Source organism: Pocillopora damicornis, chromosome 10 (genome assembly GCF_964200805.1).
Source record: "Pocillopora damicornis chromosome 10, jaPocDami1.2, whole genome shotgun sequence".
Taxonomy (NCBI): Eukaryota; Metazoa; Cnidaria; class Anthozoa; order Scleractinia; family Pocilloporidae; genus Pocillopora; species Pocillopora damicornis.
This window is the reverse complement of record NC_142679.1, coordinates 6493749-6507637: the sequence shown is the minus strand read 5'-3', so window position 1 is coordinate 6507637 and position 13889 is coordinate 6493749. Positions and strand designations below refer to the sequence as shown.

General features: G+C 36.4%; 1 protein-coding gene across 4 annotated transcripts; it reads left to right on the top strand.

Annotated features, from left to right (window-relative positions):
* Positions 1–744: 744 nt before the first annotated feature.
* Positions 745–13551, top strand: LOC113670340 (neo-calmodulin). 4 transcript variants are annotated; one of them, XM_027186470.2, is made up of 5 exons: positions 745–854; positions 10252–10279; positions 11207–11350; positions 12434–12676; positions 13076–13551. In XM_027186470.2, the coding sequence occupies exons 1-5, from the start codon at positions 819–821 to the stop codon at positions 13105–13107; spliced, it is 483 nt and encodes a 160-aa protein (XP_027042271.1). In that variant the 5' UTR covers positions 745–818; the 3' UTR covers positions 13108–13551. The 4 variants fall into 4 exon arrangements, with proteins under 4 accessions (XP_027042271.1, XP_027042274.1, XP_027042272.1 ...); XM_027186473.2 differs by lacking the exon at positions 745–854 and adding an exon at positions 5288–5430; XM_027186471.2 differs by lacking the exon at positions 745–854 and adding an exon at positions 6476–6628.
* The last annotated feature ends 338 nt before the right edge of the window (positions 13552–13889 follow it).

Below are 13889 nucleotides of genomic sequence, written 5' to 3'. Positions count from 1 at the left end.
TCAGGTGTTTTCCTCCTTGCCACCCAAGTTGCGTACCTCATGCTACTGTCAAAAGTAAACCCAAATTGCTTTTATCGGTTTTACTGTGTTCCCTCAGAAATGTACTTTGTGACTCACAAAGCTGCTCATGCCACGCTTTCTTTTACTTCCGATCAGTGTCTCGTCGTCCGATGCTCCAATCAATTCGTTTTGGAACAGAGTGCGTAATTGTTGACATTTAGAACACGGAGTCAATTACAAGCAACTGTTAAAGTTTAACGCTAAGCAAACAGGCTGTCTGGAACAACAAAGAAACCACAAAAGTAGAGTTTTAGGCCAATTTAGCGGCTAACATTGTCAGTATTTTGCGAGTGAGGATGCGCGAAAAGACAGTTCACGAATGAAGTCCGTGCATGAATTATTAGAGTCGCCCAATATAACGTCAAAACACGAAATGAATGAATACAAATTTACGAATAATTTCACGTTTTTTTCTGCGCAAAATCTAGTCTAGAACTAAAATCATTTCTGTTGAGCTTTGTAGAATCAGACTGAGAAAACACAAGTTAAGAGTCGTGCTCTCAGTCAAGAAAAACTTCGTGTATTTTTTTTTATCTGGAGCAACTTATGTTTTCAGCTGTTAGGAAATTGGTTTCTCTTCAGACAAAAGTGTACATTTGCCTAATAAAGACGTTTTTTTATTTCAGAGGCAAATTTGATTGTCCTTTTGAAATAAACCCAACCTTTTTCACGCCTACTTGGCCAGGTTTTCCATATTTTGCTTCCGTTATTGCAGTTTGTTAAATCCAGGTTTTGGAAGAAATGTTATATTCGATGACATGGGGAAATTGAGGATTCATGATCCTAAAATCTCGGTAGGGACTCTTGCTATCATTTATAATCTTACCGCTTGAATATAATGTCTTATTGTCTAAGATGGGTTGAATAAGAGAGATAAAACACGGCCTTAGGGTCACTTTGTTGTTATATTTCACTTGCAATGCAGTTTTCTCCGCCTTGTTCACTATCAACGAACACAAAGAAAGCACTGACTGTCATAGTCAAAAGAGATGAGCTCGTATGCTAAATCAGAATTGCTTCTGTCAAAAAGAGGAGTGTGAGTTATTCTCAGCCGAGTATCACCGGAGGTTTTGAAATAAACAAACGTTGATTCAAAGTTTAAGGGTTTCTTTCAATGACGTTATACGTGATCTGTTTGGGGGAATTAACTAACCATAAAATGCAGGTTATTTTTCACTTGGTTTATTGTTTATTAGCTGAAAAATATCTAGCGAAGATTACCTGGTTGGTTTTCGTTCTATTGCATTACTTTTCACTGATGAACGCATCGCAGTTGGGCAAATTCATGGTGATATTTATATCGATATTAATTTGCATATCGATAACAATTGTAGAGACAGTTGAAGATTGTTGCATGCTGTGTGTTGCTCAATTCAACAAAAACATGCTGTGCAAACTTGCCTTGACTGATAAGCGGTGATTTCAATTTGCCAAAAGAGATAAGACGCCAAATGAGAAGCCCGTTGTCTTCTTAATGAACACCAGTTTCATGAACGAGTATTTCGGTTGAATCTACTCAAGAAAAGTTAAATACGCACATTATTCCTTTTTATTTTTTATTGAGCATGGATAAGTTTTGATCGACCGACTTTAAGGGAGCCTGGCACTATGAAGTCGCAACTATCCCTTCTTTAACAGACACCTTCCCCATCTCGTCTCAGGTCTTTTCCGGCAGTTTCTCAACAGAGATGTTTTGCTGTTAAGTTTATGGTCCATGAAGTATGTAGAGTACTAAACAGTACCGTGGTTGAACCGAGTTTTTCAAACGCTGAAAAAAGTCTCGTTGTACTTATTCAGAGGTCGAAATAAGTCTTTCTACAATTCACATTAGAGGTTAAATGGCATGTATCATACAGAATCACGTATGTTAGGAGATGTGCCAAAACTGCACGATGACAAGTTGATTCTGATGTCCCTAGGATCTAGCATTTCCGGTCGCTGAAATTCAGTATCAAAATGATTCAAAATTCCAAAATATCTGAGTCTCCTTGCCTGGGATATTTTCTCTTGTTGACCGAATATGATGGCCGTGTCGTTTTTACGATTGCACGCAAACTGTCATCAAGGGCAGTCTTTGTGATTTCCTCGCCTCTTGACACGGATTCGATAAGAACATCTGGTCTATGATGGAAGTCGATCTCAAGCTCCCTTCTTCGCCAAATTTCTGACGTTCTGTTTGTCTTCTTACCGTAATTTTCCTGGTAAATGATTCCGACTTCGAAGAAAATAAGTGCGTAGATTATTGCAAACAAGAATATAAAGATCTTTCGACGGGTATTTCGACTTACAATCGTCATATCAAACGCTCTTCCTGAAACCTTATAGCTGCTGCGCCGGTTACGTATTCCATTTCCCCTGTTTCCGAACAATAGAAAAATATTTTGGTTGTAGATCTTTCGATTAATCCAGGACATGCATGAATCATCGGCTGAAAATGTTTCAATCAAAGTTACACACCAAACGCCATCCCGCTTCAACCTAAAGTTAGTCTTGGGACAGATTTCAAGAAGTTGTATACGCGAAGAAACTTTTACGATCATTTATGAAGGCAGTCGTCCAATGCAACGTGAGTCGAGTCACCAAATTAAAAAAAACGATTTTACCTCCCGCCTTGAGCTAAAAAAGCTATAAGGGCAGGGAACCGCGAAATATTTTTCTTAACTCTGACAAAACTCTAGTGCGAAACTGTGGATGTGCAAAATAATATTTTGGCATTTAACGTCTCACTTGCAATATGTAGGTGAATTTTAAAATTCATCTGAGTTCATCTGATGTTTTTGTAAAGCCGCCTTGTTTCATGCAGCTGAGGCCCTTATATAAGCTCAGAGCAGGTGAATTTGAAGAATACAAAAATAATATTCTATTTTACGTTAATATTGAAGTCCGAAACTAGAACATTCTTTAAATATCTTTTGAATTTGCGCGATAAGACAAGAAATGAAATGATCTCAGGACCAACACTCACCTAACCCATGAGATTATCAATTTTGGAAATTCATTACTTATTTTTCTTGATTATAGTCTGAAACAATTAGTTTTAGAATCATTAATTGCTGGTTTTCACGTGACGTCACTAAATTTCAGACTTCAGAACTATTGATCCTCCTGAGATTTTACTTTCATGATGTATTAGAGCAGCTAAAAACTAATATTCAGACAAATTTTCACTCCAAATGGGTTCTTGGTTTAGTGATAGACTACTCTTGAATTTCTAAGCTTTTGCGTGACGTGGCCTTTACATGACGAGCGAGAGAGCTGTTATGTTGGTTTAAAAGGTGACTTATTTAGGGAAATTCAGCTATCTGAACAGTTCTTGTATTAGAATAAAGTATCATTGTTACGTTTATGAGTTCTTAGAGAGATAAATTCACGCTTTTGTAGCAAAACTCAGTGACAGATGTTTCTGCTGGTTTCCGGCCGCCATGTTGGTGCCCATCTAGGTGGGCACCAGCATGGCGGCTCCATACAAATCTCTATAAATTTGGGAAAAACGTTTCTCCTCATATCTTCCGTAAGAAAAATTGCTGTGACCTGAATCTTGGCGAGAGTCTTTACATATCTAGCTTCTTTCTATTTCCAGATTCTAGACTAAATCGATTGAACGGTTTTTATTTTTTATTTTGATCTATTTTGAATGGCGTGACACTGAAAACCAGCAATATTTCATGAAACTACTATACCAAAAAAGAAACACGCAAGGAAGGAATGTCTCGCATGTAACTATTCACTGAAAACAGAGATGACAGGTAAACAAATTGGGAGCAACTATCTTAAGTGCGGGACAAATGATGTGGGCTTGTTTTGAAAAATATATAAAAAACGAAGAAGGCCGGATGTAGATTGTTGAAATGATGAATAGCCAAAAAGGAACTGAAACCCAATTTCACCATCTACCTGCATGGCTAGGGAAACAGTTTTCACGGAAAGAACGTCTTGAGAAAATAAGGTTACTTTTATGAAAACGAGGCTTCGAAAATTTTTCGGTGATTCAGTGAATCAGGGTGTAACACAGACTTTTCTGTATTATGTCAGATGCTGATATCGAATTAATTCTATATGGTGATCATTTTGAAGTTCTCCTGAAATGTATTCAGGTTTTAGTTTACGGCATAACTTAATGAGCCTTAATTGACGTAAATTGTATTGTTTTTTGCCGCAGTAATTTAAATGGACCGTGCATTGAAAAAGTAACATTCTGAAACGTAGGTTACTGTAATCTCAAACCTTTTGAGACGCAGTTTATTATAATTCTACAACATTCTGAGACGTAGTCTAATAGTAATTTAATCTTTTCAAATTCAACTTTCCTTGCTCCTTGTTTTGATGCGTAATCGGTGTGAAGGAGATGAGGAAACATCTAATTTAATTCGAGAACTTTCATAAGATTTCTAGGTATGATGCACCTTTCGGGATTGTAACGAGCTAATAAATAATTTGTGGTTTTTTTTCAGCGCAAATAATCCCTTTAAAATGCATTAAACTATTAATTTTCGCCGAATCAATAATGCATGAATTGAAGAATTTCTTGATTATGAAAAGCTTCGTGGTTTCTTATTGGTGAGGGTGTAATTTGCGATATCTGTAACTGGTGAATAAACACCTCAAACTTGAAAACAGATCCTAACTTTTTTCATTTTCTTTTGTCCCCTGCTGCATGAATATTCTGATCTTCTAACAAAGAAATTAAGAAAGCTGCGGTTTTTCTTCCTCCTGGTGAGGTTCATGTTTTGAAACCCATGAAAGAAAGTCTATTATGGAAGAGGCTTTGTGAATTTTAATAACACCGTTTCCGATAACGTAAATCAAATTGCAGGCAAATTTGAATTGATTCCGAAATAAGAAACAGGTAACAATCTCATAAAAGCGCTAAAGTGGCCTTACTTTCTAATATTCTTGTATTGTCATTTTGTTAATGAAAATGTCATTTGTTTCCGCCGCATTCGACCAACAGCATCTGATACCAAACGTTAACCAGAATTTCGAACGATTCAGTTCCAGATACCTGCACTTTCTAACCGATACAGCATCTTAAATAGTAAACAGAAATAATGAGCTTTGCTTAAGTTTTTAAGCTGGTGAATGGTCGAATCCCAGACATGAAAAAATTAATAACAGAAAACTCTGGTCATGGTGAAATGACCAATTAGATAGCTCTATCGTGATTGGTGGGTAAAATACTTTTTATTGTTTAGAGAGCATAAATTATGTGTTTAGTGGTTTGCAAGTAATCGAATAAACTAGAAGAAACCACAGGCTGGGACACTATAGATGATATTGGTAACAGAATTATCTAAAAACGACGAGTTCACGAAAAATTTTCAACCACACCGCGTCAAAGAATAACTGAATTTTGGAACATAATTTATCATGGTAGGTGATTTGCTCTGTGGTCGGTCACAGAAAATATTGTCGGCAAATCTATTAACAATTAACACACGCAAGGAGAATAACAAACTCGAAGAAAATTAGCGATTTGTAGTAAATGAACAGTGTTTTTAAGATGAGATTCTGAATTGAGGGATTCCCGTAAAAAAATTAGGTCTAGACTATTTTTGCTAGTCTAAACTCCTGACAGTTAAATCTTTTAAGACTTCAGGATATCTAAACACGATATGAATATTCATCTGAAAATGTACAAAAGATATTCGGGGTTGAGAGAGAATTGTAATATAAAATTACCTTAGTAAATTTTGACCTTAATCCGAAATTGTCATGGTAAAAATTTGATTAAAAACTCAAAAACCTTTTCGTTGATCGTAACTCGAAATTCGCTCGGCTATGAATGCTAATGAATGTAAAAAAAGGTCGTAACACTGTGGTATTAACGCCAAAATCTTCGAGCAGTCAATAATTTTTTTATCTTTAGTTGTATCGGTAAAATATTTAGAAAAAGAAACAGATTTTCTCACAAAGCAGGTCCGAATTTTTACTTTGAAAGCCAGAGTATGTAATTTGCCATATAGAGTAGTGTTATTACGAACGCTCGATGTGAAATGTCATTTTGAAAGACAAACATTCGACGATGAGTGATTTTGAGAACATCGTGACATTAATGTGCGGGTTTCCTAACCTACTTCAAGCAAATACAACGAGGAATTTCAAGACGAAGTACATTTAGCAAAGGGCTCTTATCAAATCCAAAAACTTGGCTGGAAAAAAAAACCTGATTGGAAATGAAAACACAATAATAACAGCAACCGCACGCATCGGACTGAAATCAGATGGAGCACTCCAATTCTACGCATTGGTGTCAAGATTGAATTAGATTTATTGTGTCACCCCACTAATTTTCATCTAACAACATTGATCAAGACTTCGGAACAAAAACTCTCTAAACAGACTGACTTTCATTTATTTGCATTTTGTCCCTCTTTTCGGTCTTCATTGAGGTTGAAGGATTAATTAAATCATTTTGAAACCAAATCCTCAAAGTGTGTTGTAGATTGGATCAGTCCCTGCGCGACGCAAGCTGCACAAGCCCTGTAGGAGAATACTTTTTACGACTCTTCGCAAGGACATTTGACTGACTTTAAAAATGTCAACTAGAGAGCGAAGGCTGGAAATTGAGGTATATCATATTTTTGTAAAATCAGTGTTGCCTCCTAAATTTGCGTTCTTGGAATCTAAATGCAATATCTACAATATGTTCTAGATGTCATACGAACAATACGTCTTTGAAATATTTCTTTACTTTTCGCTTGAACTAAGAATACAATGTTTGTTAAGAGAATATCTTCTTTTCTGCAAAATTGCAAACTGAATCAAAACAAGGCAATCACTAAAAAATTTTCAGTTTTGCTAAGAAGAAAGTAACATCCGTCGAAGAGCCTCGAGGCTTTTTCGACGTTTATCCTAGGAACAGAATTGTAAGCCTTAAGCGCATTTTAACTTCAAAAATAACGACTTCGATTATTTCATTTCCGATAGAGTGCTTAAGAAGTAAACGTCAAATTACAAGCTTTCTCTAGCGTAGAGAAGTCAGGGCGGTTTCTGGAACCTGGCAAAGAAAACACAAGCTCTTTTTATTTCTAGTCGTTAGAGGAAAAAACTGTAAATAAGACCTCTCACCGCGACTCTAACTCGGAAAGTTGAAATTAAAGACGAAAATAGTTCCCTCTTAATACTTTTTTGTATGATTAAATGGAAAAAAATAATTGCTTTCTCCCAAGATAAAGTGGACGGAGAGCCGAGAGTTGCTTTCAAATAGCATTCATAAGACAGTGTAACCAGATTGAATGCCGCCAGAACTCATTTTTTTACACGCCTGCTCGATCCTATACAAGTTTTATCTTGCAGCACGAAAGCAGTCCCAGATATTTTCTAACTACATATGCTAAAATTAAAACTTCCCTGAGGAAATAATATGTTTACAGCAAAAAATTCCGGTTTCTTTTTTAAAAATTGTCTGCAACACACGTGCAAATAAATAAAAAATCAAAACATTTCAACAAATTTAAACATTGAAATAACTAAATCGAACCAAAATTCAAAGAAATTTGGCGAAACTAACTGTGTCTTTATTTTAATGGCAATCTTAAATCTATCAGTTTATTTGCTCGTGAAAATTAACTTCAACATCAACAAAGAACAACTAATTGGCGTTCTTTCTTGAATTCTAATAAATTCCGGCTTCCCATGAAAGCGCAATTGCATTTTCTTTTTTCGGTCTAGTTATTTGAAGCGAACATTTGATCCATATTGCCTAAGTTTCAAAACCCTGATCCTAAGCCAGCGTACATGACGTATTTCATGATTGACTTAATATCATTTGAGGCTTCCTGACTGACTCTTTGCGTTACTTACGCTGTTTTCACGATGGCAAATAAACGAACAGTAGCTCCTTTCGTAAACATGGAAGTTAATGTGTCACAAGTCCATGGCAAATTTCCTGTAATGTTTTAAGAAAATTGGAATTGCTTGTAAATCCCGATGTTTACTTGATATCAGTGTTACTTCATTGGTGAAAATGGATTTCGCCTTTTCTACATGACTTTGTCAGACTTAACTTCATACTATTGTATAAACTTGCACTTCACCTCACGTGATGCATGATATGGTTGTTGAAAGAGAAAATGGGGAAATCTTTGAAAGGAACTATTCGGTTACGACACATATGACTGGATTTAAAATTTTTCACGAACAAAAACTCGGGAGAGGAAGGAATTTTGGTTGTAAATTTAACTAGCTGTATGGTTAGCCTTGAATAACTGACTAAAAGAATTAAATGCTAAAAAGTACTGTTCTTTTCAGCCCCCTTGTCATTGGGAGCGAAAAATCTTCGGTGAAAAATTTGTATCTGGTGCACTAGCATCATAAACTCCTCAAAAAAGCGATACTAGCTTAGGATGTATATTTTGTACACAGTTTAATTTTATTCCATTTCCGTTGGTCTGAAAACATGTCAAACCTCTTTGCAAACTCGACGCTTTCATTAAATTCTGTACAGCACAAAGATTGAAATGCTGGTCATTTTGAAATAAATATTGTCACAAGGATTGTCTCTGCGAAATGGATTCGGGGTGATATTCAAATTAACTGTCATCAATTTTTTGTCGAAGAATAACAATTTTAGAAAATCACCTGCTAAAATAAGTGACTCAAACTAGATAAACATGCAAGACCTTTGAGCAGGAACGCTGGGGGCGGAGGCAGGGGGCATAGGACTAAAAAAGAGGGGGGCAAGGGTATGGTAAGATTTAACCCTTAAAGAAGGCAAAATGTCCTTATGCAGCGATAAAGGGTTTTGATGATTTTGGTCGGAGATAGGATAATTGTGTTTTGTGTATTTTTTTTTCTGTAATTGGTCATTGTTTTCAGACGAAGATATTTTTCCTGTTCGATGCATTGTTTACTTGACCAGAATTCAATCGGAAGTCATTACAAGGTCTAACTGGGCTCTTGCATCGCAAATTTATAATTGTTTCTATAATTGGAATAAATAAAGCAGTACGGGAGGCAGGTAGGAAACCTTTTCCTTCTTGCAAGTATTGCTTTTGATTTCAAGAAGAGAATGAAAACTTCAGAAACAGGATTACTCACTCAAGACAAATATCGAGGAGTACCCTTCCCACCCCCCCTCCCCCCCCTCCCCCGGCATAAGGTCACTTTGATGAATAAACGTATAAGCGTTTTATGCAGAAAAGCGCCATAGCTTTGAAATTCAATGAACATCCGCTGGGAAACTTCTGCGCAAAATTAAATATTGCAAAATTAGCCCGGTGGAATAACGCCATGTGGTTCACTGTAATTTCTTGATAGGATTCTTAGCCGTCTTTTATTATTATATTTTTTGTTTTTCTTATCTAATTGGCAAACTTTTCAAATACACCGCCTGTCTCTGAGCGGCCTTGCTGTCCGATCAGGTTAAATGCGCGATCTCTAAAGAGCCGATTATACATAAGATAACTTAGAATCTATCGGTCCCGTTTCAAACGCTAAGAAGATGAGCTTCAGATAGAATCAATAACATAAATCGTCTTCTTTTCAAGGTTTTGACAAAAATATTTTGCTGATTTTTCAGTGCAGAATGAAATTTAGATTTAAAATGATTTTCCTGCCGAGCTAAGACAAAAACTCAAGCTGGACAATACCTAACAGGCTGCTTAAAATGACCATTCGCTCAAAATTATGACCTATGTAACAACAATTTGAATTTTTTTTTCTTTTTCGCTTTTTGAAACGCTTGTTGCCCTGCCTGACCAAGAAGCGAAGCTACAAAATAATTTTTTTATCTACAAATAATACTACGCATGTGAAAGTAGGCACTATAAATAGATTTTCCAAAGTACACAGGAAGAACTTTCTTCATTATTCAATTCGATTTCCTAGATTTTGGCTAAGACAGAGGAAAAGCGCATGCAATTGCGATCGCTATCGGTTTGACAAACAGCAAGAATTTTAGTTCAGAAAAGCATCGACATAAAGGCGAGAAATTTCAACCGTAAGGCTCTGAAATGGAAATTGAGGTAGATCAATATTCCAGATGTCACCCGATGAAACTCATTTTAAAACATTTTGTCTGAAACGAGGGGAAAATTTGGAAAAAAGATCAATGTAATTTATTCATTTTTTTTCCCACAGATTACGAGGGGAGTAATCACCGCTTACAATTCGTCTGCTTTGTCCTCGCATATTTATCTGCGCATCCCATTTGATTTTTCTGACCATGTATCTTTTTCCGTTTATTTGCAGGATAAACTTACAGAGGAACAGATTGAAGGTACATTCTGAGATCTAACGACGCTTTACAGATTTTGAATAATCACAATTACTATTTACTACTTTAAGCCAGAGTTAGCATAACAACAGAAAACGAATATGTTTCCTGAAGACGGAATTTGTTGAATTCGCACGAAATACCCTGGTATGCTAATAATGCTTTGAAAATACTATAATACATACCTCCTCTGATGTTTGGATAGGCTTTACTGCACCTGACAGGTTTTTCCTGCCCAAAAAAACGTCTGAAAAAAAGTATTACATGTTTTTAGCGATCTGTAACCGTATTTCATAGGTTAGAAACGAATCACAAGGGTCACCAGATGAATACACGATCATATATATTATAAACACGGTCCTTCATCGTTAGTTGACTAGTAAACATCGAAGAAAAGAACGCAGATTGTATGTTTGCCGAGACATTTTTGGTAAACGTTTTAGGTGTCTCAAATCTAAGGACTAAATAAACTATCAGAAGATAAATTTCATGGAAACATTTTATGAAATCGGATCCCGATTCTTGAACTTGCGAGCGGAAAAGGCTTGTCTTTCGCAGATTATAAGTTCAGAAGGTGATTATTTTGTCTTTGCTAGAGGTCAGGTGTTTGCGACGGAACTGATCAATTTGTTGTAGTCAAAACCCGTGTACGTGTCTTAACTATTGGCTCTTAAACTCTATTCATTTACCTGACAGTAGTCATAAATTAGTTTCATATGATGACTAGCGACACAGTCTGTTATGTATTTTGAATTACATATTTAGTTTTTTCTTTTACCGGTATATAGGATTTTTTGCCATGTTTTCTTTGTTTGGAATTATATGCAGAGTGGAGTGCTTACAAACTAGCTTGAGCAGCTACATTCAATGCACTTCGACCACAAAAATTATTGACTGATCTTTTTTCTTATATTTTCTTACGTTTCCCAGAATACCGAGATGCGTTCAAGTTTTTCGATAAAGATGGCAATGGTTATATAACGACCCGTGAGTTGGGGGCCATAATGAGATCCCTCGGGCAAAACCCCACGGAAACCGAGCTCCAGGATATGGTCAATGAAGTAGATTATGACGGTAAGGTAAACTTTTCATGGCAAATAATTGACGGGGGAAATTTTCTGTGTTAAGTCGGTGGAGGGGGGCTGGGGGAGGGTATTACACTAACATAATTTGAATTTGTCAACATTTCAAGCGCTAGCCCTTCGTCTTTTGCTCTAAGGATGGGCTAACGCTCACTGAAAACATCAGCTTTAGAAACTCTTTACGATGGCCAATTTACACTGATCGATCAACTCAGTTGACAAAACCAAGCTATTTTCGAAGTAAAGTTGTCTCTGGCAAGTTGAACTTCGCTTGTCGAGGAAAACTTGCAGCTCAAATTGTTAACGAATCATCCTATGTATATAAAATGAGAACATGGTGCCCGTTAAGAAGCATTTTACCTCCTGAAGGTCTTTTTTATGAATACTAACTAGTAGACTGAATCCTTATACCTGCTTATAAAACAGCTCCACATAGCATATCTACTGTTTTTCCTTGCAATCCACGAGCTATTCGGCCTTCATACCTGTTCATAGTTTCAAACAGTTTGGAGTTTATAACAAAAACTCTGTATATGACTGGTTCACAAAGTTGACCAATTACTTAATTTGGCTGGGATAGCATCGAATATTTCGTATCTTAGTTTCGCAATGCGATTATCTCGCATTCGTTATTGACACAATAATTTGCTAATAGGAGTTGACGTGAGGGTCACTCGTGCTCCACTCAGTCACGGCCCTACATCGAATGTCGAAAGTAATCCGAGATTGCATTGGTATTCCTTTACTTTGTTCTGTGATTGGTCCAGAAAACTTGTGCTATTCTCTTGACCAATCAGATACAAAACTAAAACCAACCACAGCTTGGTCGCCGGCGTTTTCCCGCGCTTTAGGTGGTTTGGCTGTTTTTCCTTCGACTTCTCATGGGCTCTCGAAGGCAGTTCCCTTTTCTTCTGATGAGTCGTTGTAATTATTTTTGTTTTACGACACTCATTGGAAAAGAGCTCTGTCAATACTTATCACCTCGCGGAAAGATACTCTCGGATACGCAATTAGATCGTCTTTTACTATTCAAACGAGGCTGGCTAACTATCATTTTTCCCTCAATTGAAAAAAGGAAATGGTGTGGTGGATTTTGGCGAGTTTGTGAACATGATGATTAATCAAAACAACAACACGCTGGACGAGAAGGAGCTCTTGGAAGCATTCAGAACTTTTGACGGTGACGACAAGGGATACATATTCTCTAACGAGATTCGTTACGTGATGCGGCACATGGGGGAAAGCATTCCAGAACAAGACATCAACGAGATATTACAAGATTCTCAGGAAAGTCGGAAACGAAAAATCACCTTTGAAGGTAATAGAGTGTTAATTCGTTTAACAGTTTGCTCGACGAGGTTCCATACTGCAACATGTTGAAAAATCGTCATGGTATATCTTGCACAATAAGTCTTAAGTACCCTGGCAAGTTTCAACGTTGCACAGGGGTAGAGTAAGGATATTAGGGATAGAAATGTTACGTTACACCTGTATACTGTACTCTAAATGGAACATACCAACTATTTCGTCGCGGATTGTAGGTAGCTGAGAGTCTGTTCGGGTCAAGCGTTTTGAAAAGAATTTTATAATATCTTTTGTATTCAGAAAATTAAAAGCATTAAAAGTGAATTAAAGGAAAATTAAATTATCCCTTTTCTGAGATTCAGACACCTCCTAGGTTCCGTAATAATCTCTCTTTATGTTTTGTATCCCACAGAATTCATCAAACTGGTAAAACCGGAAGTATAAACCTACGTTTCATTTCCGTCACTGGATGAGTCAACCACTGGTACTGACAGATAGGCATGAGTTCAATTACACATGTGCACCAGTTTGTTTCGTCATTTACAAGGTTTTGCAATGTCTGTTGACTGTGTTTACAGTTGTTGCACCTGATGAACGTCAATTTTGTTAAAGGAAATCAGTGGATATGGTCAAGTGAAATGATTTGGAGAGGCAATCATAAGGGAGATTAATTTATTGAAACTATAACCTCGTTTTGTGAAATTCTCTCACAAGCAAATGATATAACATTACATTATTTTTGTTATTTTCTTAAGTAAAAATATTATTATCCAGTATGTGTCAACTTTCTTTTAACTTGATATAATCAAATGGGAAGGTCTTAAATTTATTCCAATGGAATTGAAATTTTCTTTCGAGTTTATTTCATGAATAAAACAATTACATATACCATATTTTTTGCAATCTGTTTTGTAGAGCTTATTTTCACCCACGCAACATAACGTGTGGAAAAGACCTACAGACTATAAACACACATGCACACCCAGGTTAATGCTTAGCGTACTTTTGTCCACATTTAACAATTATTCAGCGAAGTAGAGGTGAATAGTGGTGAATATTAACCGAGCCGCGAAGCGGTAAGTGAAATATTCACTACTTTCATCGACACTAAGGTGGATAATTATTTTAGTATGTGTCCTACCTCAAACAAAAATCGGTTTATTTCTGTTGATATACAAAAAATGGTCAGAAATTAGATTGACACGCAATACTTGGAGGTAAATATT